The sequence below is a fragment of the Phacochoerus africanus genome, chromosome 9, assembly GCF_016906955.1.
Source record: "Phacochoerus africanus isolate WHEZ1 chromosome 9, ROS_Pafr_v1, whole genome shotgun sequence".
NCBI lineage: Eukaryota > Metazoa > Chordata > Mammalia > Artiodactyla > Suidae > Phacochoerus > Phacochoerus africanus.
Window position 1 is genome coordinate 32,577,148 of NC_062552.1, and position 23,699 is coordinate 32,600,846.

General features: G+C 53.5%; 3 protein-coding genes across 10 annotated transcripts in view; all 3 read right to left on the reverse strand.

The window, feature by feature from the left end:
- TEAD3 (TEA domain transcription factor 3) overlaps window positions 1–2,700 on the reverse strand; it is a 24,978-nt gene extending 22,278 nt beyond the window's left edge. The window contains exon 1 of one of the 2 annotated variants that reach the window (XM_047794845.1): window positions 2,509–2,700. The gene's annotated coding sequence lies outside the window, so the exon portion shown is untranslated. The remainder of the gene's footprint in view (window positions 1–2,508) is intronic. The other variant, XM_047794846.1, reaches the window with a different exon arrangement.
- Window positions 1,469–3,582, reverse strand: LOC125136598 (basic salivary proline-rich protein 3-like). The gene is made up of 5 exons (XM_047797452.1): window positions 3,565–3,582; window positions 2,880–3,419; window positions 2,460–2,632; window positions 1,999–2,144; window positions 1,469–1,503 (listed from the first exon to the last, which is right to left on the reverse strand). Exons 1-5 carry the CDS (start codon window positions 3,580–3,582, stop codon window positions 1,469–1,471), a joined length of 912 nt encoding a protein of 303 aa, XP_047653408.1.
- On the reverse strand, window positions 3,558–20,254 carry TULP1 (TUB like protein 1). 7 transcript variants are annotated; one of them, XM_047794844.1, is made up of 15 exons: window positions 20,101–20,251; window positions 19,935–19,986; window positions 19,468–19,546; window positions 18,995–19,147; window positions 18,217–18,363; window positions 16,475–16,576; window positions 16,278–16,397; window positions 15,015–15,139; window positions 11,736–11,741; window positions 11,480–11,650; window positions 11,206–11,318; window positions 9,308–9,419; window positions 9,135–9,233; window positions 5,650–5,821; window positions 3,558–4,098 (listed from the first exon to the last, which is right to left on the reverse strand). In XM_047794844.1, the coding sequence occupies exons 1-15, from the start codon at window positions 20,145–20,147 to the stop codon at window positions 3,965–3,967; spliced, it is 1,632 nt and encodes a 543-aa protein (XP_047650800.1). In that variant the 5' UTR covers window positions 20,148–20,251; the 3' UTR covers window positions 3,558–3,964. The 7 variants fall into 7 exon arrangements, with proteins under 7 accessions (XP_047650800.1, XP_047650798.1, XP_047650797.1 ...); XM_047794842.1 differs by lacking the exon at window positions 18,995–19,147 and having other exon boundaries at window positions 3,559–4,098; window positions 19,435–19,986; window positions 20,118–20,233; XM_047794841.1 differs by lacking the exons at window positions 3,558–4,098; window positions 18,995–19,147 and having other exon boundaries at window positions 5,136–5,821; window positions 19,435–19,546; window positions 20,101–20,254.
- Between the last annotated feature and the right edge of the window lie 3,445 nt (window positions 20,255–23,699).

Genomic DNA, 23,699 nt, shown 5'->3' on the forward strand with positions numbered 1-23,699 from the left:
AGGCCATGGGGACTGGGCTGAGTGAGAGCTGCTGGCCTATACCCCAGCTCTGACCATGGCCCCAGGGCTGCCCCAGGGGTCTGTGGAGACCCCGGTCCTCAAGGCCACCCTTTGGACCCCACCGCTTCTACAGCCCCCTCTGACTACCTCCACAGAAGGCTGCAGCATTTAGAGTCCTCTTGGCTCCATGGGGCCTGGCACCACCAGCTCCCTCCCCCACTGTACTCCTGGTAAGCCCGCCCTGGGGGGCAGGACTGAGAGCTTCTACCTAAGCCCCTAGCAGGGTCTGGAAGGCGGGTGATGGCCATCCGGGTGGCCTCTGAACAAGACCCCACCGCCACTTCCGAAGTGCGTGCTGGCTTCCCTGTCCCCGGCCGCATGCTGCCTGCACCCCTTTCAGCCACTGCCACCTGGCTTAGCTACCCCTCAGTCACCCCCTGATGAGCCCTGACCTTCTTCCTTAGACCACTGGGTCAGTCATCCACTTCCCTCTCCAGACCCCGCCAGGCCCAGGCTCCATAATGGGAGGGAGAGGGAAGGCTAACTGGCTAGAGTCAGAAACTCCAGGAGAATCTCAGAGAAAGGGGACCTGAGAAGTCATTGATTCCAAGCAGGGAAACTGAGGCCTATCAGGACGACACGGCTTGTTAAAGGCCCAGCTGGAGGAGCTTGCTGATGGTCTGGTGGTTAGGGCTCTGGCGCTTTCACCGCTGAGGCTGGGTTCAGTCACAGTAAGCTGGCCACTGCTTACTGTGGCCCCCCCCCCACCCCAAAAAAGGCCCAGCTGGAGCCAGATTTCTTAATTTCCTGACCTCTTCTGTTAAGACGTCTCCTTCTCATTTTAATATTTCCCCAGTTGGCAGAATGTACCAGAATCTGCAAACCCGAGGGTGAGGGTGGGAGTAGGGCCCAGGACCCACACATACACATCTCTGTCCTGCCAATCACTGATTATCCTACACAGCCATTCCCCAGCCCAAATACGATAATTAGCATTAATTACTGTTGGGGGGTGGGGTAGGGGGGAGGCCCAAGAGGTTGAGACTCCCATTGGATCAAGGCGTCTCTCTGAGGAAGGGGCATCCAGAGTCCCTGAAGTCACCGTTGCTCTACAGCCTAGTCCTAGAAAATACATCTGTCCATTGCCTGCCCACAGGGTGAGCAGGGATCCAGAAGGACCACAGAACCTTCCTGAGGCCGCACTCCTGGGGGTAAGGTCTTGGAAAAGGAAATACAAGAATCTGGAAGGCAGGAAGACCTAATTCCCCCAAATCTCCAACTTGTGGTGACATTAGATTTCCTTCCTTGCCCCAGGCTGCCCCCAGCCACCTTCTGGCTAAGGAGGCATCCTGGCCCCCTGCACTGGGGTGGAATATGTGTACACATAATCAGGCTGCCCGAGGCCAGAGCCTTGTGGGCACCAGCCCCTCCGGGTTGTGTCCAGCTCCCACCCCCCTGCTCTCCTGGGCTACAAGTCCAGGCCTGACCTGGCTCTGCCTCCACCTGGAGAGGGGGGAAGGCACAGAGGAGGGGGGCGCCTCCTGAGAAGCCCTTCCCCAAGGCCTCATTCTCCCTGGTCCAGAATGAATCTCTCAGCCCTGGATCAGGGCCCCCTCTCCTGGAAAAGTGGCACAGTGGGGTCTCAATGACACTGCCCCAGGGCCTGGCTGGGCTGGAAACCAGATGCAGTCAGGCACTTGTGGCCTTCCCTCCTCCGGCAGGAGTAAAGGGCATGACAGACAATGGTGGGGGTGGGGGGCAGGGTTAGAGGGGACAGGCCGCCTTCAAACCCTCTAAAGCCTAAGCAAGGGCTCTCAGGAAGTGTGGTGAAGAGAAGGCCCGAAATCCAGCCCCCTTTGGAGCCAGGCTCACAGACCTCAGGGCTGGAACTCCGAACCTCCACCCCGATACAGGCAGCAGAACTGGAGGGATCTTAAACCCAGGCCTCTCAGGGGGCGCACACCCAGGAGAGCAGTTTTGCTGCGGGGCACCCTCCACAATCCCGCGCAGCTGCGGGCACCCCGCGCAGGGGCCGGCCTGAGCGCCGGGAGGCTGGGCCCGAGGCCTGTGTGGAGCTGGAGCCGGGCGGGCTCCGAGAGAGCGCGATCCGGAGTCCAAAGGGCGGCGGGGCCGGGGACTGGGCGCTGCGGGTGTGAGCTCCCCGGTGACAGGCTCCCCAAATCGTAGGGGCCCCCAGACCACGAACTTAACACCCCAAAAGCGGACGTTGGGATAGGCGATGGCACTGGGGCCAAGATCCCGGCTCCCCGACCTCCCCGGATCAACTCGTCCGGGTCGCGGGGGGGTGGGAGGAGTGGGCGGGGCTTCCCGGAGAGCTCCCCCCCTCCTTCCCTCTAAACTTCCCGGCACCCAGATCCGGGGCTCCAGCTCAGGCTGGACAATAGCTTGGGAACCAGCCCCCCTAGAGTGCCCCCCCCCCCAGTCCAGAACCAACCAACCAAACCACCTCTCCCAGCACGGCCTCCTCCCGGCGTCCGCCCGGCTTACCTGGTCCGATCTCGCGGGGGCGCTCCGGCCGGGCGGCTCCGCCGGGCCCGAGGGAGCGGAGAGGGGGGCCGGGGAAGGGGGGTCGTGGGGAGGGGGCTGGCCGGAATGTGCGGAATGAGCCGGGCTGGAGCGGGAAGCGCCGGGCGCGGAGGAGGGAGCGAGCGGGACGGAAAGTTTGTGTTGAGGAGCCGGGGCGGGGGGTGGGGGCTGCGGGGAAGGAGGAGGCGGGGCCCACAGGGGGGCGGGCACCGGCCTGGAGGGGCGGGGCCTCGTGCGGCCGCCCCCAACCGGCGCTAGTTGCTGCCCACCCCGAGGTTTCGGGACCCTGGGCGGCTCCCGGCTTCCCCACGCCTGGGCACCCCTCTCCTCACCCGCTGGAGCAGAGCTTCCAATGTGCCTTGCACGCTGGGCCCTACTCCACTCCGCAGTCCCCCTCTGGACTTTGGGGCTCCGGCCTGGGCGGGGCCGAGGGCGGAGCTCCCGCCTCGGGGGCAGGACTCCCGTCGGTGCCGGGGCTCGGGTGCCGCGTCACTAGCAGCCCGGCGGAGCCGGGGCGCACGGGCCTCGGGGTTCCCTACCCCCCATCCGAGTCCCGAGCAGTCGAGGCAGAGTGCCCTCTCCCGCCCGTGGGCCCGCCCCCCAACTCCCGGGGCCCCAGACGGGGCCCCGCCCTGGAGGCTGCGCCTGCCCTGCCCGAACCCGGTTTGTCTGGTTCTCCCCGAGAGGCTTGTTTCTCGAATTTCTCCCTTTCCCCCTCTTCCCGGGCCTCCGGGGCCCTCCCTCTCGGCCTGGCTCCCCGGGGCCCTCTCGGGGGGCGTCTCGACACCGCGAGCCCGCCGAGTTTCGGTAGGACCCGCGACGGGCGTGTGGGAGGGGACGCGGCAGCGCCGGGGGCCTGGGCCCGAGCGGGGCTGGGGAGGTGGGGAAGGGAGGCCTCCAGCCAGCCCTCCGGACCTCTCCAGCTACGAACCCCTCCCGCCGCCTCGTTCTCCGCACGCGCTGAAGAAGCACTGCTCCTCTTGGCCTAGGACGCGGCTTTATTGGGGATGTAGGTACCCGGTCTTCGTCCCCCATCACCGCCCCCTCCTCCTCCGAGCCCGCCCCAGCTCCTGGGAGCCCTAGTACGGTCCCAGAGGGGGTTAAGACAACACTGACTACTGCTCCTGGACAGGAAGTGACTGGGGCGCGGGGCGGGGGTGGTGTTGGTGAAACGGCGCAGGCTAGCTCCGCGACCAGATGTGCGGCTCCAACTCCAGATGTTCTTCATCTCCGTCCAACCTGCCGTCTGAGCTCCTCCCCTGCCTCGGCCTCTGCCAGGCTGGGCAGTGGATGGAGGTCACCCGGAGACAGTGAGGGGTCAGCCCCGGACAAGGGAGGAGTCTTCAGCGAAGGCTCTGGTGAAAGGACCCAGCAAGCCTCCACTGAATCCCTTCCCCAACGCTGGTGGGCGCTAGGGTCACTCGCAGGCCAGCTTCCCGTCGAAACTGGAGAGGGCAATGGCGAAGGCCTGCAGGGCGCACAGCGGGTACCGGTAGTCTAGGGTGAAGGCGTCCTCGGCCACGCGACCAAACTGCAGCACGATGTAGTCGGCTGTAGACACAGACAGGGGTGGGGGTGGCCCGAGACCTTCTGGGATCTCCGTCCAGGCAGACAGTGTCCTCGCTTAGAGGGAAGTCCCCCTCCCTTGCATTGGGGCCTCAGTCTTTAGCCACCTTCTGTTATTCACCCGCCATCCCCCACTTTATCTCGCCCAACAAGCCCTGCCTGCCTGCAGCTTTACCACTGTAAGCCCCTGAGGGCGTGGACCCTGCCTTACCTTCTGCTGCCCAGGGCTATGCATATGACCTGCTCACACTTGTGGGAACCACTTATACGAACCGGTCAAACTTCCTCAAGCCCAGAATCCTTCCTTTCCAACCTCTCTTGTCTTCTCCCTGTTCCTTCCTCTTCCTACCCCTACCCCAAGTCCTGTCTTAGACCACCAGCCTCATCCTTCATGGCCAGGATGAGGCCCAGGTTCCCAGCCTCAATTCCAACACCTCCCCCAGCATCCATAGGGACAGGATGTTGCTAAAAATACCCCAACCTCTGGGCAGACCAGGCTCCACCAGAAATGTGATCTGGAGAGCAGTTTTCCAAGGCCCCTGGACAGATGACACTGGGGGCACATCCCTAGGATGGAGTGGGGGCAGGGGAGACTAGCTCAGTGTTAGCCAATCCTGGGAATCTAGAGAGTTCCTGGAGATAGCTTTTCATATCCAAACATCTTCATCCTAGCAAGGACCTTCACCCCAGGCTTGTAACAGGGGACATTTTTACTCAGTTGTGTTCTCTGTACATCTTGTCTCCCTAACTCTTCCAATGAGGGCAGGCATTTGACCTCACTGGAGAGAGGACCGTGGAGAAGGCACTCAGAAATGCCTGATGCATGTTCCCTACTCCTAGAAGGCAACCGTCTTGATGGGGTTAGGAGTGGGGGCTGCCTGGGTCCTCATCCCAGCTCTACCTCTTACAAGCTGTATGTACAAGTTGTTCAACCTCTCTGCCTCAGTTTTCCCATCTGCCAAATAGAGACAATAATAATAATACCTTCCTTACAGGATTGTTGAAAAGATTTAATGATTCAGTATCTGTGAAGTCCTGAGAACAGTGCATGGCCCAATGAAAGCACTGTTTAAAGGCTTAGCAAATAAATTTTGAGGGCGAGCGTAACTGCTCGGAGTTGCTGAAAGACTTTGGGTAAAGGCCTGCCCTCTCTGAGCCTCAGCATCTTCTTCGACCACATAAGGACTGGGCTGTCTGGTCTTTAAACTCCAGCAGTGCAACTGGCCCTTCACACAGCCTTGCCTCAGTATCTACTCCAGGCTCTGGTCAATGCTAGAATGAGGGCCTGGAAAGCTGAGTCCTAAACACTTGCTGGACTATGATCCTCCTGGGAGCATAGTGTCAATGTCCCCACAGAAAGCATGACCCTCCTGGATATTCTGGCTGCAGGAATAGAGGACAGCTCCTCCAGTGTGTATGTAGGTATGTGTGAGAGAGAGAGAAAGAGAGAGGGAGGTGAGGGTGGAAAGGCTTGAGTGAGGGTTGGGGTCCTGGAGGTGATGGGGAACAGTCTGACTTGGGGCCTCAGATACTCACGGTCATCTGCGTGGACAATCTGGAAATTCTTGACCGAGGCCTGGGTGACTCGACCTTGGAAGTTGAGGGTGTAGGAGCCAGTGTCTTCATTCCAGATGGGAGGCTTGTTGTGTAGCTCGATGAGGCTCTCCAGTGTCTTGTTCTGCCAGCGCACCAGCAGCCCATCGCTGGCCTAGGGTGCCAGGATGGGGCGGTGTTAGGGAGAGGACAGTTAGGGGGTGGCTTAGGTATCGGGACAATAAGGTGGGGGCCTGGGGACCTGTGCATGCCCTTGTGTGTGTGCAGTCTGGATATCGACAACTGTGCAGGGTATCCTTGAGCGCATGTGTGGTCTCTGTGGTGTCCTGGGGGCAGGTGTACATCTGAGAGAATGGCCTTTGCTGTGGGATACCAAAGTGAAGGGCTGGAAAGTGGAAAGTAGCATCTGGCCCACAGTCAGTTCTACCCAAGGGTCTTAGGAACAGCCACATGCTGGCTCCTATTAAAAGAATGACCAGGAGTTCCGATCGTGGCTCAGCAGTAACAAACCCGACTAGTATCCATGAGGACGCGGGTTTGATCCCTGGCCTCGCTCAGTGGGTTAAGGATCTGGCTTTGCCGTGAGCTGTGGTGTAGGTCACAGACATGACTTGGATCTGGTGTGGCTGTGGCTGTGGCTGTGGCATAGGCTGGGAACCTCCATAAGCCTGGGAACCTTCATATGCCATGGGCGTAGCCCTAAAAAGATGTCCCCCTCCCCCGAAAAAAAAAAAAAATGTCCTGGAAAAGTTTCTGGAAGGAAGGAGCAGTGTCTGTATGATGGTGCTCTTGAGAAATTTCTTTCCTGAGTTTCTTTGTCAACTGTTCATGTTCAAGGCTTGGAGTGAGTCCACTCAAGATCATGTCCTCCAAGAAGCCTCCCTGCCCCCATGTCTGATGTAGACGTCTGAGCTTCCGTAACACCTTGCTCTCATCAGTTGTCCCACTGCACTGTTACAGACAGACTCAAATACCCTAACAGCAGGCACAAGTATTTCATTAATGACTGTGCCTTGGTATCCTTCACAGCAGGGTGCTGAGGATCAAGTAATTAATAAAAATCAAATAAATATAAAGTGTTATTTCGATCAGTTCCTGGCACAGAGTAAATGCCCAATACATAGCAGATATTGTCTTGATGGTAACTGTGGTGTTGATTTTGGAGCTTCAAGTGCCTGCCTTTAATAAGTGATTGTAGAACGAGTGAGCTGTAGGAATGATGAAGAGATACCCAAAGGTGCACCGGTAGGTTCTCACCAAGCCCAAACACATGTGGAAGGCACTGCTTCTGGAGGATTTGTGTGTGTATTTCAGGATGGAGGGAGCAACACAGGGTCCTAAAGCCTGGAGTCTTCCAGGGCTCATGCCCCATGGGTTGGCCAGGCCCTCTGATTACAGTGTGACTTTCCAGCCAGGAAGGATGTGTGATCAGCTGACGGGAGTATTCCTTTTCATTGTAAATGAGTAAAGTGACATCACTGTGAGTGTGGGACATGCAAGTCATCTGTCTGTGAAATCCCGGGCTCATCCTACTCGGAGTGCTAAGGAGCAGAGGGTGCTGACACGCTGAAGGAAGCCACCTCTCTCCAGGTCACCCCTCCACCTTACCCTCCATCTCATCCCCCTCACACACACACACACACACACACACACACACCAAACAACCTTTGCTTTTCAAAATAGAAGTCAAATCGTGTCACTTCTATGCTCAAAACCCTGCTATGGCTTCCTGTTTCTCTGAGTAAAAACCAGTTATACAGGTTCATCTGCCCCTCACTCTCACCTCCCTGACCTCATCTCCCTCCAGCCATACTGGCCACCCTGCTGTTCCTCAAACCCACCAGGCACTCTCCTGCCTCAGGGCCTTTGCACTGGCTCTTCCTCCTGATCTTTTCCTAGATATTTTCAGGCTTGCTCCTCACCTTCAAATTTCATCTTCTCAGTGAGGCCCACACTCTGACCACTGTTTTTTTGTTTTGTTTTGTTTTTGTCTTTGTCTTTCTGTTTTTTCTAGGGCTGCACCCGAGGCATACGGAGGTCTAATCAGAGCTGTAGCCAGCTGCACCCAGCCTAGGGGTCTAATCGGAGCTGTAGCCACCAGCCTACACCAGAGCCACAGCAATGCCAGATCCGAACCGTGTCTGCGACCTACACCACAGCTCATGGCAACGCTGGGTCCTTAACCCACTGAGCGAGGCCAGGGATCGAACCTGCAACCTCATGGTTCTTAGTCAGATTCGTTAACCACTGAGCCATGACGGGAACTCCAGTTTGTGGTTTGTTTTTTGTTTTTTTGTCTTTTTAGGGATGAACCCGAGGCATATGGAAGTTCCCGGGCTAGGGATTAAATGGGAGCTGTAGCTGCTGGCCTAAACCACAGCCACAGCAACACCAGATCCAAGCCATGTCTGCAACCTACACCACAGCTCACAGCGAGCCAAACCCTTAGCCCACTGAGTAAGGCCAGGAATCAATACTGTGTCCCCATGGATGCCAGTCAGATTTGTTTCCGCTGAGCCATGATGGGAACTCCCCGACCACTGTATTTTATATTGAAACCTACACACACACACACCCCTCATCTCCCTTCCCTCTTTGAACTTATTCTTTTTTTCCCACAGCACTTATCACCTTCTAACATGCTACACAGTGAGTTTCCACTGTGGTGCAGAGGGTTAAGAACCAGACTGCAGAAGTTCCTGTCAAGGCTCAGCGGAAACAAACCTGACTAGTATCCATGAGGATGTAGGTTTGATCCCTGGCATCGCTCAGTGGGTTAAGGGTCTGGCTTGTCGCCAGCTGTGGTGTAGGTCACAGATATGGCTTGGATTCGACCCCTAGCCTGGGAACCTCCATATGCCAAGGGTATGGCCCTAAAAGACAAACAAACAAACAAAAAAAGAACCAGACTGCAGTGGTTTGGGTCACTGTGGAAGTGAGGGTTCGATTCCACAGCCCCTGCAATGTGTTAAAGGATCTGGTGTACAGCTCGGATTCAATGGAACTTCTTATGCCATGGGTGCGGCCATTAAAAAAAATACAAATAAAAAAACTACACAATTTACTTATTTATCACAATTATTGTCTCCTGTCTGTCTCCCTCCACTGGAAAGCCGGCTTCATGAGAGCAGATCTTTGTTTTGTCCACTAATGTCTCCAGATGCTGAGACTGATACTACAACACACTACAATCAGTATGTGTGTGTTGAATGAATATATGAATGAATGATTTGATGTAAACTGAAAAAAAAAAAAAAAAACCCTTATTGTGCTTGTTTCCATGAATTCAGTGACAAAACCCAGAATTCATCCCACAAGTTTGCCAGGATGAATTGGTGATGGGGTGATGTGCTCAGTGGGTTGGGTACCGGGCAGGCTGAACGAACCCCCGCACCCCAGCTTCCCAGCGGGTAGTTCATAAGCCGGTCACGCAGGAAGCAGGGCCATCAGGGAGGTGGGGGGCTCACATTGCGGGGCCGGATAGGGACCCTCTCGTTGTCCGAGTTCATGCCAGGAATGATGACCGTCATACGCCGGGGACCTCGGAAGCCCAGCACGTTGGTTTCCTGGGAGGGAGAGGCTGGTCAGGCCAGCCCCTGCCAGAGGAGGGGCCTGCCCCTGGGGAGAGTGGGGTTCTCACGTAGATCACAGCTGCCAGCTCCTGCCGCAGGCTCTCCACATCGACGCTGCCGCCACGGTGGGGGTTCTTCCCATTGTCAAAGACGGTAAAGCGGTTCCCCAGGAGGTTGGACCTGCAAGCAGGGAGGGGCTGAGGGAACTGCACACCCCTGCGCCCAGACCCTCACAGCCAAGCAGCTCTGAAAGCTTCCTACCTCAAGCCTGGTTGTGTCTTAGGACCCAGAGCAATTTATGTCCTTCTGTCCTGACTTCCCCCATGAGGCTTTTGTTTTGTTTTGTTTTGTTTTAATGTGGAAGTTCCCAGGATTGAACCTGCTCTGCAGCAGCCCCCTGAGCAGCAGCAGTGACAAGCCCAAGACCCTGACCTTTCTGAGTCAGGAGGGAACACCCCCCATGGGTGTTTTTTTAAAAGCTGGATTTAGGAGACTGGGCAGCTTTAAATCTCAGCTTCATCTCTTACTAGCTGTGTGACCCCAGGCAAGTTACTGAAACCCTTAGCTTCAACTTCCCCATCTGTAAAATAGGCACAATAACAGCATTTACCTCTTTTGGTTGATAAGAGGATTGAATGGATTCGTATTTAGACGTTACTTGGTCTGTTTGTTTGTTTGTTTTTGCTTTTTAAGGCCACACTCGGAGGTTCCCAGGCTAGGGGCTGAATCAGAGCTGTAGCTGCCAGCCTATACCACAGCCACAGCAATGCCAGATCCAAGCCATGTCTGCAACCTACACCACAGCTCACAGCAAGCCAGACCCTTAACCCACTGAGTGAGACCAGGGATCAAACCTGTGTCCTCGTGGATGCTAGTCAGATTTGTTTCTGCTGAGCCATGATGGGAACTCCCAGAAGTTACTTGTTTTTTTGGCCTTGCCGAAGTTCCTGGGCCAGGGATCAAATTCACACTACAGCAATGACAACGCCAGATACTTAACCACTAGGGCACCAGGGAATTCTAAGTTTCTTTAGAACTATGCCTGACACATAGGTAGGCTTTTTGTGTTTTTTAAATACATAGATTAAAGAAATAAGCCCTGACTCAGGGATTTATTTTCCCCTCACTTCTCAAATTTGTGGCGAGAATTACATGAGCTATATAAGGAGACATAGCACAGGGTAGGTGCTAAATATTTGTTCATTCATTCGCTTAGTAAACATTTATTGAGGAGCTACGATGTGCTAGGTGCTAGGAATTCAACCATGAACGAGACAGGCATAATCCCTGTCCGTGGACTTAATGCCCTCCTCCAAGTGAGGTCCGTGGACCAGCAGTGTGGACATCACCCAGGTGCTTCTTCTTTTTTTTTTTTTGGCCATGCCCTTGGCATGCAGAAGTTCTAGGGCCAGGGATCAAACCAGCGCACAGCAGTGACCTGAGCCACAGCAAGTGACAACACTGGATCCTTAATCACTGAGCCACCAAGGAACTCCCCTGGGTGCTTCCTAGGAATGCAGAATCTCTTAGTTCCCATTGTGGCTCAGCGGGTTACAAACACAACACAGTGTCTGTGAGGATGAGGGTTTGATCCCTGGCCTCGCTCAGTGGGTTAAGGATCTGGCATTGCCACAAGCTGTGGTGCAGTTCCCAGATGTGGCTTGGATCTGGTGTGGCTACGGCTGAGGCTTAGGCCAGGGGCTGCAGCTCTGATTTGACCCCTAGCCCGGGAACTTCCATATGCCACAGGTGTGGCCATAAAAAGAAAAAAGAAAGAAATAGAGTCTCGATCCCAGCCCAGACCCACTGAAGCACTGTAACACGTGATCTATGCATGTCAAGTGTGAGAGGCCCTGGGCCAGGGGACAGTTCCAGAATGTCTGATGTGGTGGGCGCTCTGCCAGGTAGAGGAGGACAGAGGGGACTGGCCACAGCCCTGTCGCTGCCCTGAGCTTCCCAGCCCCACCTCAGCTTCCCGATGAAATTCTCCCCGGCTCGGGACAGATTGGTAGGGTCACTGGAGATGAGGTAATTGGCTGTCTTGCTCCGTTTCCGTTTCCTGCTGGCCAAAAGGAACACCTGGGGAGAAGAAGAGCACGCAGGAACCCGCAGCTGCGGTGAGGGCGAGGGCGCGGGTTTCGGGGGGAGGGCCGTTTGCCCCGCGGGCCCCGCCCCCATTTTGGCTCCAGACCCTCCCTCAGCCTGCTCCCCCCCACCCCCCGTACCTCTCTCCCACCCACCTTCTTCTCCGTGTCCAGGTGCAGGAAGTAGGAAGGATACAGGCCCCGATCCATGCCCTTCTTGTCCCGGGTCAGCCTGCAGCGCACCGTGCGGCCCTGAGGGGCTGGCCGAAGCACGAACTCCTGGGGGTCGTCCACTTCCACGGGTGGGGATGGGGCCCTCTCCTCCTTCTGGTTCGGCGCAGGGGGTGTATCAGCCCCAGGGTACTAGGTCCCCCCGCCCTCAGCAGGTCCCCAGGCCGGCAGGCCCACTCACCGCTTTCTGTTGGGGAGAGAACAGTGGCCAGCTAGGGTGCAGCCGGCCTGCCCCCAGCCAGTAGCCCCCAAGGCCACGTTAGAAGACCCTGGCGAGCTCTGTGCTTTTTACTATTTTGTTTAGCTTGTGGTTAAGAGCCCAGGTTCTGCAGCCAGACAACCTGGGTTCAAATCCTGGTTCTACCACTAACTAACTGCCTGTCATGTTTGTTAAGTTTTTTTGTTTGTTTTTTTGTTTTTGGCTGTCCAGCGGCTATGTGGTTCTTGGGCCAGGAACCAGATCCCAGCCTTAGTCTCTACCTAAGACTAAAGCCTCAGCTGTGGCAGTGCTGGATCCTCACCCCACTGTGCCTGGCGGGGGATCAGCCTCGCAGTGCTCTCAAGAGGCCACCGATCCTGTTGCACCACAGCGGGAACTCCACGTTTGTTAAGTTTTAAGCATACTGTGACTCAAAAAAAGATTGTGCCTGTGACATTCAGAAGTTCCCGGGCCAGGGATCAAACTCACACTACGGCAGTGACAACCGGATCCTTAATAGCTGGGCCACCAGAAAACTCAGCTGTTTTTTCATCTGAGAAGTATGTGGGGTGGGGGTGGATACTTGGGACAGACCTTGCTTAATTTATATATTTAACAGATGCTCATGTGAAGTCTCCCAGTGTGCCATTGTTCTAAGCACTTTCCAAATATTAACTCAATCCTCTTATCTATAGCTATTGAGGTAGGTGTCTTACTTTACAGGTGAAGAAACTGAGGCTCATGGGAGTTCCCACTGTGGTGCTGCAGAAACGAATCCAACTAGCATCCATGAGGATGCAGGTTGGATCCCTGGCCTCGCTCAGTGGATTGGGGATCCTGCATTGCCATGAGCTGTGGTGTAGGTTGCAGACTCAGCTCGGATCTGGCGTGGCTGTAGCTGGGGCTGTGTTCCCTAGCCTGGGAAATTTCATGTGCCGCAAGTGCGGCCCGAAAAAGAAAAAGAAAAAGAAAAAAAAGAAACTGAGGCTCAGAGAGGTTAAATAACTTGCCCAGGCTCACGTAGCTAGTAAGAGGTGAAGCTGAGCTCCTAAGGCTGCCCAATTTCCTTTTTGACCCCAAGCTTTTAGAAAGACCTTCCATCATGGAAGCTCTCAGGGGGTGAACCGAGGTAAGGCTGAAGGTATAGGATGCATCTGGTGTTACAGAAGTGTTAGCTACTACTATTATCATAGCTGATGGTAAATACTCAAAGAATGTAGTAACCAACCTCCAAGGTGGTCCCCAAAGACCCCTGCCTCCTGGTACTTATGCCATTGTGTAGTTCCCCCCTATCGCGTCAGGGCTAGGTTTTGTGACCAATAGGATATGGCAGAAGGGATAAGCAGATAGGCGGTTACTTCGAAGGCTAAGTCATAGAGATATTATGGCTTCTGCCATGCTCTATATCTCTTAGCCACTCTTGGGTTCTGGGGCAAGTTGGTTGCCATGTCATAAGGACACTCAAGCAGCCCTGTGGAGAGGCCTCTAGCCAACAATCATGGCAGTGAACCATTTTAGAAATGGATCTTCCATATCCAGTTAAGCTTTCAGAATGACCACAGCCCCAGCTGACATCCTGACTGAATACTCATGGGAGACCCTGAACCAGAACTATCCTTGATAAGCCACTCTTAGATTTCTGAAAAGAAATTAAGAAAATAAATTGTTGTCTTCAGACACGAAGTTTTGGGCTGGTTTGTTATAGAGCAATACACAGTCAATACAATGAATGAATAAATAAGCTGGTTTTGCTCACTGAAAAACTCTTAATAACTATTTGGTTGCATTAGGCCCTAGGGTGGCCTGGTGACCCTACCATTGCATTTTCTGTTCTCACAAACCTAGTGCCCTTTGCCCTCATGTTCTGTCCCTCACAAGAGGGGGAACCAAGACTCTAACCCCAACTTTCCCAGCAGGAGAGAGAAGGAACTGCCACCTTGAGGATTAAACACTATCTGGGAGCCACTAAGAAACCCTGATGTGCTGTGGTTGCCCATTTTTGCTGAGGGCAGTTTTGTGTGTTGGGTGAGGCTGGTATTGGGAAGAGAGCCTTTTGCCTCTGGGTAAGTGGGCATCTCTTCACCTTAGGCTGCTCAGAAGAAGCTTGGGAAACTCAGGACTATGTTTGGAATGTGGTATGGAGAAAGCCAGAACTCACAGAAACATTTCTATGGTGGTGAATGTCAAGGGCCTACTTACTGTATTGAAGGCTGTACTGCCGTTACAGTCTTCCTAGGAGTTAATACACTGGCCTTTCAGTTTATACATCAGTATCTGGTGACCTTGGCTAATGTGAATCAGTCCCCCAAGCCCTGACCGCTCCTGTACAAAGGAATAAACCCACAAAGCTAAGACCCCGGCCCTGCCCTTAGGGTGATCTTTCCACTTGCAGAAACATGTTTCTCAAAGATTTTCATCACTTTCTCTCTCCAGTTGGACCTCTCTCTCCTGATTTCTCCAGCCTGCACATGTTGGTACTTGCGACCTGTTTGTGAGTAGGGAAAATATTCAAAATGTTTAACGACACGTTCTGCCCATGGAGAATGCCCAGACAGAATGGACACCAGTAGGTCTTGAGGAGGGCCCTGGAGGGCCTTCATGGCCAGTGTTGACCCTGTGGTTGCTGGAGAGTTTAATTGCTTGAAGGTTGGGAGGTCCTGGGTGGGAGAGCAGAAAGCACTCTGAGGAGAATCTCAGAGCAGCAGGGTGGAAATATTTTAAAAACTCCTTTAGCAGGCTGTCAGTGTACTTGAGGGTGTGTGCACAGGTGTCTGTCTGCCTGTGTTCTACTTCCCTGGTAGAAAATGTGTGTCTTGGAGTTCCCTGGTGGCTCACAGAGTTAAGGATCTGGCATTGTCACTGCTGTGGGGTCACTGCTGTGGTGCGGATTCGATTCCTGGCTGGGAACTTCTGCACACCATGGGTGTGCCAAAAGAAAGAAAGAAAGAAAGAAAATGTGTCTCTTTGAGTGGGGACCACAAAAGCACCTCGGGCTGTGTCTGATGGTTAGGCTGTGGGGAGAGGGCTCAGAGCAGATGACAGAAGACCCCCAGGTGGCCAGTCCCCACCTGGTGACCCCATAAGTGCCTCTTCTGTTCCCACAAGGCCGGTCCTCTTTTCCTCACATCCTGTCACCAGAGAGGGAGCCAAGATTCTAGCCCCAAGTGGCCCCACAGCCCCAGCCCAAGAAGTTTCACACTCCAGGCCCCCAGACCCAGGCCCTGCCTGAGGGGCCTCGCCCTCTCCCCTCTGGGCTCCAACCTTTTTGCCTTTTCCTTTTGCTTTGCCCTTCTGATTGCTGTTCTTGGTCATCACAGCCGCCGCCTCTTCCTCCTCATCCTCTTCCTCCTTCCTCTCCTCCTCTGAGCCTTTGGCAAGGCCTGGGCCTGGAGGAGGAGCAAGCCTGTTAACCCCTTACCCTGGCGGAGTGCACAAAGCCTCACTCGGAATCTTCTCACAACCACAAGAGAGCAACCCCCTGTTACTGTGACCAGAAAGTAATAACGATAAAAAATGAGACAGGGAGTTCTTGTCGTGGCGCAGTGGTTAACAAATCCGACAAGGAACCATGAGGTTGCGGGTTCGGTCCCTGCCCTTGCTCAGTGGGTTAACGATCCGGCATTGCCGTGGCTCTGGCGTAGGCCGGTGGCTACAGCTCCGATTCAACCCCTAGCCTGGGAACCTCCATATGCCGCGGGAGCGGCCCAAGAAATAGCAACAACAACAACAAAAAAAGACAAAAGAAAAAAAAGAGACAAAAGCACTTACTCATGAAACAAACTCACACATTTTGAAATCAAATTTATGGTTACCAAAGGGGAAACCATGGCAGGGAGAGGGATAAGCTGGGGGGACTGGGATTGGCATATACACACTACTATGTATAGAATAGATAACTGACAAGGACCTGCTGAACCGCACAGGGAAATCTACTCAGTATTCTGTAATAACCCTTATGGGAAAAACGAATGGAGATATAGATATAGATATATATCCGATATAAGTAAATCATTTATATATTATATATAACCGACTTACTTTGCTGTACACCTGAAACTAATACATTATAAGTAAACTGTACTCTAATAAAATTTAAGTAATTTTTTCTTTTTAAAGACAGTAGTAGCTTCAGAAAGTGCCCTTAGGAGTTCCCATTGTAGCTCAGTTGTAACGAACCCAACTAGTATCCATGAGGATACGGGTTTGATCCCTGGCCCTGCTCAGTGGGTTAAGAACCTGGCATTGCTGTGGCTGTGGCATAGGCTGGCAGCTATGGCTCTGCTTTGGCCCCTAGCCTGGCAACTTCCATATGCTGCGGGTGTGGCCCCCAAAAGACAAAAAAATTTTAAAAATAAAAAAAGTGCTTTTAGCTGCCCAAGGCCACATGGCTATTAAAGTGGAGGTCAAGGTGCCCCCAAGTCTTCTGACTTTAGAACCCGTGCTCCTTATCTCATGCTGCACCCCTGCTCCCCACACCCACAACTGCCTCTGGATGTCACGGCACCTGAGGCCCCTGCCACCCACCTTTCTTCTTGAGAGTTTTCTCCGCTGGGCCAGCGCCCCCAACCAGAAACATGGCTGCTGGCGTCTTCCTCGTCGCTCTGGTCGGGCTCACTGCGTGGTCCTTGTCAGCCTCCCTGGCCCCTGCGTGTGTGGATGCGAAGGGGTCACAAACCCCCACCACACCCAGAGGCCCTTGTTCCTCCACAGTCCTCGCTTACCTTTCTTCCTCGCCTTTCTCATCTTGGTCCCTTCACCCGCTGGCACGTCCTTCTTCTTAATGCGCAGAGGTTTCAGTGGGGGGACAGGGCTTTCCAGGTCCCCTGGAAATGGAGGTCAGGGTTAGACAGAGAAGAGCCACCTTCCAGTCCACTCATTGTCCCTTCAGTCCCCAGGGAGGCCCAGAGCACCTTTTGCTCATCTTGGTTTGGTTTTGTCTTTAAATCATTGTATTATAGTTGATTTACAATGTTCTGTCAACTTCTGCTGTACAGCAAAGTGACCCATCATAGATAAACATACACACTCTTTTTCTTTCTTTCTTTTTTTTTTTTTAGGGCCACACCCACGGCACATGGAGGTTCCCAGGCTAGGGGTCCAATCAGAGCTGTAGCCACTGGCCTATGCCAGAGCCACAGCAACGCAAGATCTGAGCCACGTCTGCCACCTACACCACAGCTCACGGCAACACCGGATCCTTAACCCACTGAGGGAGGCCAGGGATCAAACCTGCATCCTCACGGATGCTAGTCGGGTTCGTTAACCGCTGAGTCACGACGGGAACTCCTATCCACTCTTTTTCTCATATTATCTTCCATCATGTTCTATCACAAGGGATTGTATAGAGTTCCCTGGGCTATACAGCAGGACCTCACTGCTTATCCATTCTAAATGTAATGGTTTGTGCTCATCTTGTTTTTAACCCTGAGTCCAATAAGGGCTGGAGGAACACCAGCAACTTAATAAGTAGTTATGTATGAATGAATGAATTCATGCATGCTAGGCCTTGTAACTGAGCCTCTGAATTCCAGCTCCCACCCCATCTCCCCCAGAAAACCTCCTCTGCTCAGTGCTACAGACCATGCTCTCTCCCTCCTGAGAGGCCCAAGGTCCTAGCTACATGTCCACATTTAGCTATGTGTCCCCAGAGGGCAAGGTACCCCAGCCAGGGAGACATCACAGCTTTTACTCATTGATTTTTACTTGAATCACTTTGATATGTTTGTAAAAATTATAACAGCAATTCCTATTGAGTTAAAAACAAACTAGAAAAAAAAAAATCAGGAGTTCCCATCATGGCTCGGTGGTTAACAAACCCTACTAAGAACCATGAGGTTGCGGGTTCAATCCCTGGCCTTGCTCAGTGGGTTAAGGATCTGGTGTTGCCGTGAGCTGTGGTGTAAGTTGCAGACACAGGTCAGATCTAGTGCTACTGTGGCCGTGGTGTAGGCCACTGGCTACAGCTCCGATTGGACCCCTAGCCTGGGAACCTCCACATGCCTCGGGCACGGCCCTAAAAAGACAAAACAAAACAAAACCAACAAAGACCGTTGGAGGGAAGAAACCACCACAGGGAAAAACTCTTGGGTCCAGACAAGTTTTTTTTTTTTGTCTTTTTAAGGCCACACCTGTGGCGTATGGAAGTTCCCAGGCTAGGAGTCGGATTGGAGCTGCAGCTGCCGGCCTACACCACAGCCACAGCAATGCCAGATCCAAGCCACGTCTATAACCTACACCACAGCTCATGGCAACGTCAGATCCTTAACCCACTGAGTATAAGGCCAGGAAAGGAACCTGCATCCTCAGGGATGCTAGTCAGATTCATTTCCGCTGAGCCACGATGGAAACTCCCAGGTTAGCTTTTTGATGTCTCAACTCCTGTGTATCCATGAGACCCCAGGCCTCTCAGGGGCAAGGCTAGTTGTATGTGTCTCTTTGTCCCCTCTGTCCCCTCAACACCCACCCTTTGAACCCTGGGCCTTGGCCTTCTTCTCCTTAATGTCCGTGGAAGCCTTCTCTTTGGGGGGCTTCTTGGAAGGCAGATGGAGTTTCTCTTTCTTTTCCGCTTCCTCTTCCTCTTCAAGGTCCTCCTCTTCCTCCTCCTCATCCCCTGTAGGTAGAAACTCCTCATAATGGGGGCTGGGGTGGCCCCTATGATCTGGGGAGACCCGTCTCTCCAGCTTGCTGGGAGGTGGTGAAGGAGGCCATGGGTAGGAGGCTCCCCTTCTGGAACAGAAATAAGAAGAAGAATGGCGTTTCAGCACCTTCCCCAAAAAAAGGCGGTGACCCCAAAGTTTTCCAAGGTCTACAAGTCAGGAGAGGGAGCGGGAGTTGGGGGGGAAGCTGGGGGCCTGGCAATCCTGTTCTGGGAAAACGCCCTTCTCCGAGGGTCCTCCCTCTCTCTCAGGGACCCTCAGCTCCTCGCCGGCTCTCCTGGCATCCTTCACTATCCCCTGGGAATGAGACACCTGCGCTGTGTCTCTCACTCCCTGCTGCCCTGTCCTTGTCTGTTTCTGACCTTCAGTCAGACCCCGTCTGACCTACCTCTGGCCCCTCTCTGTAGCTTAAAGCAAAACTCTTACTCTGTGCCTCGGTTTCCTCATCCGGAAAATGGGAGCAAGAGCAGGCGCATAAGGGTTTTTCTAGCTCAGACTCAGGGCCAGAGTTTTCCGCCTCTTCGTCTGCTGTTCCTGCCCGGCCCCTCCCCCGGCCCCGCCAGCCGTCCCTTTAGTCGCTCCGGCCTCTCTCACCTTCCTCGGCGTCTGGGGCGCGGGCTACCAGGAAGGTGTCGCGGGGGTCGCGCTTCTTGGCCTCGGGGTCCCTGAGGAACTTGGTGTAGTCCGTCCGCGGCGCCCGGGGCTCGGCGGGAGGCCGCGGCCGCCCCCTCCGTCCGGCTGAGCCGAGATGCGCCGCCGGATCAGGAGGGAGGCCGCCTCCTCTTCCGACAGCGCCCCACTCGCTCTCGGCTCCTCCTCCTGGGGGCTCTCCTGGGCTCTGTTTCCACCTTGGACACCCCTCCCCCGGCTTTCATTCATCCCTCCAGTCCCTGTACCCCCCAGCTCAACCCCGCCCCCCATCCAGTTTCTCCAGCCCCCCACCCCACTCCTGACCCCAAGGGAAAGTTCCCGGACTCAGGGACACCGTCACCCGCTCTCGGGTCCTTTCCTCTCGCGACCCTCACCCTGGGGGCCCCGCGGCTCGGCCCCTCGCCCGCCTCCAGGTCTCCGGGGCTTGGATCCTGTGGGCCCGGGGGACTCTGGGGCCTCGGTCTTCTTCTTCCTCAACTTCTGTCTCTGCGGGGTTGGCGTCAAGAGGAGGGAGAGGACAGAAAGGGGGGCTCCGAGGGCTGCCCAGCCCTCTCTAATCTCTTGAGCCGCCAGAAATAACCTCGGCTTATCCCGAGGGGAGCCAGGCCCCTTCTTGCCTGGAACAATTGTGAGGAACAATGACCCCCTCCCATGCATCATGGCCACCTCCAGTGTCCCAGAGCCCCAGTTCCTCCCCCGACACCCTATGCCCCCCCTTCCCTGCAAAAACAAAACAAAGCAAAACAAAAACCTCCAGGGAAGCCGCAACCCTCAGTGGGTGCTGACGGAACCGCCCCACTCCCAGACCCCCTGTCCTGCCTGGGTTTACAGTTGGGGGCTCCCTCCACCTGCTTCCCAAGAGGGGGTGACATACCGGCTTGGTGTGCTGCTGGACCTCCGGACTCCGGCCTTCCTCCTCGGGCCCACTGAGGGTCACAAAGGAATCAGTCTGTCTGCTGTCCCCTTGTTTCCTTCACCTCCCCAAACCCTCCATCTGGATCCCCCAGGGTTCAGGTAGGATGATGTGGGGGCTTCCAGACCTGTCAGAGGCCCACACCTCTCGGAGGGTGTCATCCTGCAGTGGCATGGCGCCTTCACCTCCCCGAACTCTCTCTGGCTACCCTGCAGCCCTAGAAGCCTCCCTGCCCCCCACCCCCACGGATAATCCAGGCTCATCCACCCCCCCCACCTCCGGCTGGCTCAAGATGGTGGCAGCACTGCGGGAGGTGCTTCTGCCCAGAACCCACCCCCTGGGAGGGAAGAGGCTGAACTCTCCGGTTCTCAGATCCCCAGCAGCCCAAGGATGGCATGGCTGTGCCCAGCCCCCGACACTCTGAGCTTTGGGTAAAAGATGCTGGTTTGTATTTTGTTGGTGGTAAATAGGGCGTGGGAAGAAAATATGAGATCAGATCCTGTGTTTATCTCTTTTTTTAATTTTTAACAATTCTTTTCATTTTTTTGGCTGCACAGGCAGCCCATGGATGTTGCTGGGCCAGGATTTAACCCTCATTCACCACAGCAATGATCCAAGCCACTGCAGTGACAACACCAGATTCTTAACCTGCTGCGCCATAAAGGAAATTCACATGTATGAATACTTTATAAAGAAATATGCCTGTGAGTTCCCAATGTGGCATAGCGGGATAAGGATTGGCGTCTTTGCAGTGCCAGGACACAGGTTTGAGTCCTGGCCGGCATGGTGGGTTAAAGGATCTGGCATTGCTGCAGCTGCAGCGAACAAACAAACAAAAAACAAAACTCATTTTTCCAGTTGACACCTTTGCTCAAAAATTGTCACTGGGTCCCAACTGCCTCAGGATCAAGTTTAAGTATGCTGGGATGACATTCAAGATGCTTCCTGGTCTGGCTCCAATCTGCCTTTCTTTTTAAATTAATCTTTTATTTTTTATTTGTTGGCTGTACCTGAAGCATGTGGAAATTCCCAGGTCAGGGATCAAACACGTGCCACAGCAGTGACGTCAGATCCTTAAACCATCGAGCCTCAAAGGAACTTCTTTTTTTTTAAATTAATTAAATTTATTTATTTATTTACCAATCTGACTTTCTAACTACGGGGCTGTCCCAAACCCTGCCCTCCATCCAGCCACATAGGTTTCCTTGCTGCCTTGATATTTTCTCTCCTGTAGGACTTCGCTCAAGCTCTTCCCTCCCAGAATGCCCTCCCTACTCCATGAAACCCACCCAACTCTAGGAACTTCCGCTTGCGGCTCAGAGGTAATGAACCCGACTAGCATCCATGAGGATGTGGGTTTGATCCCTGGCCTCACGTAGTGGGTTAGGATAGGGCATTGCTGTGAGTTGTGGTGTAGGTCACAGACCTGGCTCAGATCTGGCGTTGCTGTGGCTGTGGTGTAGGCTAGCAGCTGCAGCTCCAATTCGACCCCTAGCCTGGGAACTTCTATATGCCGCCATATAAAAAGCAAAACAAAACCAAAAACCCACCCAACTCTAAATAGCCCTCAAGTCCCCACCTCCAGGATTCCTTATCCTCATCTGCCTCTGAATGTGTAATAACCATAACAACATTTATTGACCACCTACTGTGTGTCAGACTCTTGTTCCCATTCTCACTCCACCTTTACAATAATGTTTATGAGGCAGACCTTAACACCCTGATATTAAAGGTGAGGAAACTCAGGGCTGAGAGTCAGTCAACAAGTATTTCCTGGGCACCTACTTTGCGTCAAACGGAACTGGTTATATGGTGTAAGACGTGATCCCTGCCCTCATGGAGCTTCCGGTCGTTCGAGGAAGACAGATGGGAAAGCCATCAATACAAATTAGTTAGGATGATCTCATTATTATTAACTGTAATAAATGCCAAGAAGGAAAAGAACCGGGTTCCATGAGAATAGAGGGGGGCCAGTCCAGATGGAGAGGACGGACAGATCTGTCTGAAAGAGCCGTTTTAACCGACGTCTGAAGGGATTTACAAGCCCAGGAAAGAGAATGTTCCAGGTAAAAGTTACAGCCAAAGAACTGGGCACCATGGGGCAGTACAGCCCTCATCAGCCAGGACAAATGTGGCCTAAGAAGTGCCCTTCAGAGGGTTCCCGAGAATCATCAACCCCAAACAAATCCTCGCCAAGAACCGCAGGACGCCTGGGTCTCAGCAGGCTGTAAACGCAGCATCTGAGTTCTAACTCTGCTCAGGCCCCAGGGACACGTCTCCACATCTCTTGCCCACTGTTCTGAAAATCAAAAGTCCGTGCACTGGAATTTGGGAGAGGTGTGGGTGGAGCTTCGGCCAACATCAGAGATGAATGCTGCTTTGGACTGGGGCGAAGATTTAAGCAGCAGAAGCTTGTCTTTTTAGGGCCACACCCAAGGTGTATGGAGGTTCCCAGGCTAGGGGTCTAATCAGGGCTGTTGCCGCCGGCCTACACCACAGCCACAGCAATGCCAGATCCAAGCCTCATCTGTGACTTACAGCACAGCTCACGACAACATCGAATCCTTAACCCACTGAGCGAGGCCAGCGATCGAACCCGAAACCTTATTGTTCCTAGTCGGATTCGTTTCCTCTGTGCCACAACGGGAACTCCAGAAGCTTTTTTTTTTTGGCCGTGCCTGCGGCACGTGAAGTTTCCAGGTCAAGGATTGAACCTGAGCAGAGACAATGACAGGCCTCTAACCTACAGGTCACCAGGGAACTCCACAAAATGTCCATTTACTTGCTTTCCCCCCCACTTTGTCAGCTACATATGGAAGTTCCTGGGCCAGGGATCAAGTCTGAGCCAAAGCTGCTGTTTACGTCACAGCTGCAGCAATGCTGGATTCTTAACCCACTGCACCACAGTGGGAACTCTCTTTACTTGCTTTTTTTTCATATTCTGAAGGTTCTCATGAATCAGTACTGTCTTCATAACAGTTGAACATGGCAGCTTTACAATATCGAAGAATTGACATGACTTAAAGTTGTGCATAAGTAGGTCTGGACATAACTCATGAAGCAAAACTTGTGGGCAACTCATGGGATATTGGATGCTATTTTGAGAATAATTCAGTTTTTCTAAAAATAGTATAAGATGGATAAAAGAAGCCCCAGAGGTTCCCTTGTGGCTCATCGGGTTAAGAACCCAACTAGTATCCATGAGGATGAGTGTTCCATTCCTGGCCTTGCTTAGTGGGTTAAGCATCCAGTGTTGCCACAAGCTGTGGTGTAGGTAGAAGATGTGGCTCGGATCTGGTGTTGCTGTGGCTGTGGCAATGGCAGCTCTAATTCTACCCCTAGCCTGGGAACTTCCATATGCCTTGGGTGCAGCTCTAAAAAGACAAAAAATTAAAACAGAAAATTTCTCAAGCCATTTGTTTAAAATTTGGATATTTAATAAGTGTTAACTATATTTGCCTTTACATTTTTTTTTTCTTTCTTTTTTGGCCTTCCCGAGGCATATGGCGTTCCCAGGCTAGGGATCAGATCCAAGCCACAGTTGTGACATATGCAGCTGTGACAACACCAGATCCTTAACCCACTGTGCTGGCCAGGATGGAAATTGTGTCCCAGCTCCAGAGAGGCCACTGATTCCACTGTGCCACAGCAGGAACTCCTTAAATTTTAACACATAATTTTGAATATATTAGAAGAAAAGTCACTCTTCAAAACTACATGAGAAAT

Coding starts and splice junctions, on each gene's coding strand:
- TULP1 (XM_047794837.1), bottom strand. CDS start 19,720: ATGATGCATGGGAGGGGGTCATTGTTCCTCACAATTGTTCCAGGCAAG. Junction 15,140..16,277: donor GAAAACTCTCAAGAAGAAAG/GTGGGTGGCAGG, acceptor CTCCTCCTCCAG/GCCCAGGCCTTGCCAAAGGC. Junction 9,420..11,205: donor AATTTCATCGGGAAGCTGAG/GTGGGGCTGGGA, acceptor CCCTGCTTGCAG/GTCCAACCTCCTGGGGAACC.
- LOC125136598 (XM_047797452.1), bottom strand. Junction 2,633..2,879: donor TGGAAGCTCTGCTCCAGCGG/GTGAGGAGAGGG, acceptor TTCCCGCTCCAG/CCCGGCTCATTCCGCACATT. Junction 1,504..1,998: donor GCCCGCAGCTGCGCGGGATT/GTGGAGGGTGCC, acceptor CCCCCTCTCCAG/GTGGAGGCAGAGCCAGGTCA.